This window comes from Hibiscus syriacus, unplaced genomic scaffold (genome assembly GCF_006381635.1).
Source record: "Hibiscus syriacus cultivar Baekdansim isolate YM2019G1 unplaced genomic scaffold, ASM638163v2 tig00001732_pilon, whole genome shotgun sequence".
NCBI classification, from domain to species: domain Eukaryota; kingdom Viridiplantae; phylum Streptophyta; class Magnoliopsida; order Malvales; family Malvaceae; genus Hibiscus; species Hibiscus syriacus.
This window is the reverse complement of record NW_024061886.1, coordinates 519962-522447: the sequence shown is the minus strand read 5'-3', so window position 1 is coordinate 522447 and position 2486 is coordinate 519962. Positions and strand designations below refer to the sequence as shown.

Genomic DNA, 2486 nt, shown 5'->3' with positions numbered 1-2486 from the left:
AAAATAAGTCTCGGCCTCTACTCAATTCACCTGATTGAGAGCAAAATTTACTTTTCCCAAAAATGATTTTGAGAAAACAACTAAAGATTAAACGGCTGCTAGACCTTACACCACTTTAAATATTCGAGTTACCCTAACATATTAGGGATTTTTTTGTTATTTTAAATTAATTAAATTCTTATTTAATTAATTCAAATTAAATATCCATTAAAGACTTATAATCTTAATTACACTATTTAACGTTTATTTAAACTCTTATTTAATTATTTTAAATTAAATATTCATTAAAAGAGTTGTAATCAGAATTACATTCTTTTAATGTTTACTTTCTATATTCGAGATAATTAAAATCATATGTATATCAAATATACATATATTAACTCTAGATATATTTTAGAAACGTACAACAAATTGTACATCTTTGCCCAAAGATCAATGCATTTATTCAATAAAATCGGTAAATAATATGTATTATTACAATCATCATATGATTGATCTTTGGGCATATTCTAACAGATACAACTAAACATCATGTATTAAGTACATTCTCATGCAACAAATCAGAATCCTAAGATACTTGGATTAAGAATTGAAAGCATTTAATCTAGTTAAGAGCTAACCTCATCAAAACGACCATGCTTCTATTACATGGAATGATATCCTTTCCCATATAGCATTTAGCCATAGTAATTAGAACTTCTATCAAGACCAGAAAATTTCCTAACAAAGGCAGAAAACAATGCTTCTTCATATAGATATTCACCATCACCAGAAGGATTGATGGCCTCCATTTCGGCATCTGCTCTGTCTTGAAGCTCCAAGGCAAGCTCTAGTGTGACCTCCACCTCGCCCATCATTGGCCTTTCATTTTCCCTACGGTGGACACAACTAGAAGCGATTTCGTAATACTTGTTCAAACATTCCGGAGCTATCCTTCCCTTGAGGTATGGATCAATGGCATGATAAATGGTTCCTACCCTTAGGCGTTCCTTGGCCCAATCAAGTATGTAACTTTGATTCTTCGGTAAGCTGCTATCAATCGCTACTCTGCCAAAAAGAACTTCGAACAAAATGACCCCAAACGAGAAGACATCCGATTTTACTGTTAGTTCCCCATACATGGCATACTCTGGAGCCATATATCCAAAAGTTCCCACCACGCGTGAATCTGTTCCTATCAAGGCTTTCGACATGCTACGAGTATGAGGACCAAGTTTGGACAAGTCAAAATCAGAAAGTTTAGAAGACCATTGCTCATCTATAAGTATGTTTGAGGTCTTGATGTCACGGTGGATTACAGAACGCTTGGCCCCTGCGTGAAGGTAATGTAATCCACGTGCTGCACCGATACACATCTGCAGCCTGTGTTTCCAAGATAGTGGTTCAAAATCCTTCCCGCCCCCATAGAGAAAATCAGCGAGTGACCCTCTGCTCGTGTATTCTAACACCAGAAGAATCTTCTTTTCCAGGAGGCAGAAACCGATGAGAGAGACGAGATGTGGGTGACGCAACTGGCAAAGCATATCTACCTCATTTGATTTTGAACTGTTATAGCTGCATCTGATAGCAACAACGGTTCCATCATCGATGGTCCCTTTATAAACAGCACTCCAGGAATGAATATTATGAATGATGGAGTCTGGGTGGAAGTTGTTAGTAGCGGCTTTGAGCTCTGCTAGTGAAAATCGACGGCATATCCCATCCGGAAGTTCTGAACCATATTCCAATTGAGGGGATTTTTTCTTGGTAGCAAACAAATTTAGAAGAGAACACAAAGGAGACTTCATTGGATTATGTTTAACCAATATGCTTGAGAGATGATATATGGTGAAGTTAAATGTGTGTCAATACCACTGGTTTTTCAGTGCGAGTTGAATATTCAAAGTCATCGAAAATTTAATTCAGAACAAATGTGACGGTCCTTTATGTTTTATGGTTGGTTGTCTCGTGACATTTATACGTTTGTAAAGTATACAAATAGTCTCTGAACTTTTAGGGTGTTTGCATTTTGGCCACGTAACTTCTAAAACTTGCAATATAGTCATTAAACTTTTAGTTCATTTTCAGTAAAATTCCCGCCGTTACCTTTTGTTAGTTAGGGCTGAAGTGACACGTTACCTCAGTTAATTCTTCTTCTTCCTCTTCTTCTTCATAGAATGCAACAGTCGTTGTTGAATTTTCAACTTTCTCTTTAATCTTCAACTCCTTTTTCTCCCTAGTCGTGTATTCTTAAATCTTTCCTGCCATTCTTGCCTAATCCCCAAATTTGCAGGTATCCACTTTGAACGCTTTAACTCATGAATACTCTGCTTCACGCCGCAGAGATGTTCATGCTAAAACAAGTAAATTTGTGTCGAAGAAGAATTTATTATTTTACATGAATTATCAGGGAAACAAAGAGTGCAAATAAAACTCAACAAAATTCACCATATTAAGTACTCGGCAGAATGTTGAAGCCTAGTTTGGTAGCTGGAAAAGTGAAGGGA

The 2486-nt window shown here is 36.3% G+C and overlaps 1 protein-coding gene across 1 annotated transcript; it reads right to left on the bottom strand.

Moving 5' to 3' along the window:
* Positions 1-677: 677 nt before the first annotated feature.
* On the bottom strand, positions 678-1787 carry LOC120133191 (receptor-like protein kinase ANXUR2). The gene has a single exon (XM_039149835.1). The coding sequence runs from the start codon at positions 1785-1787 to the stop codon at positions 678-680; it is 1110 nt and encodes a 369-aa protein (XP_039005766.1).
* Between the last annotated feature and the right edge of the window lie 699 nt (positions 1788-2486).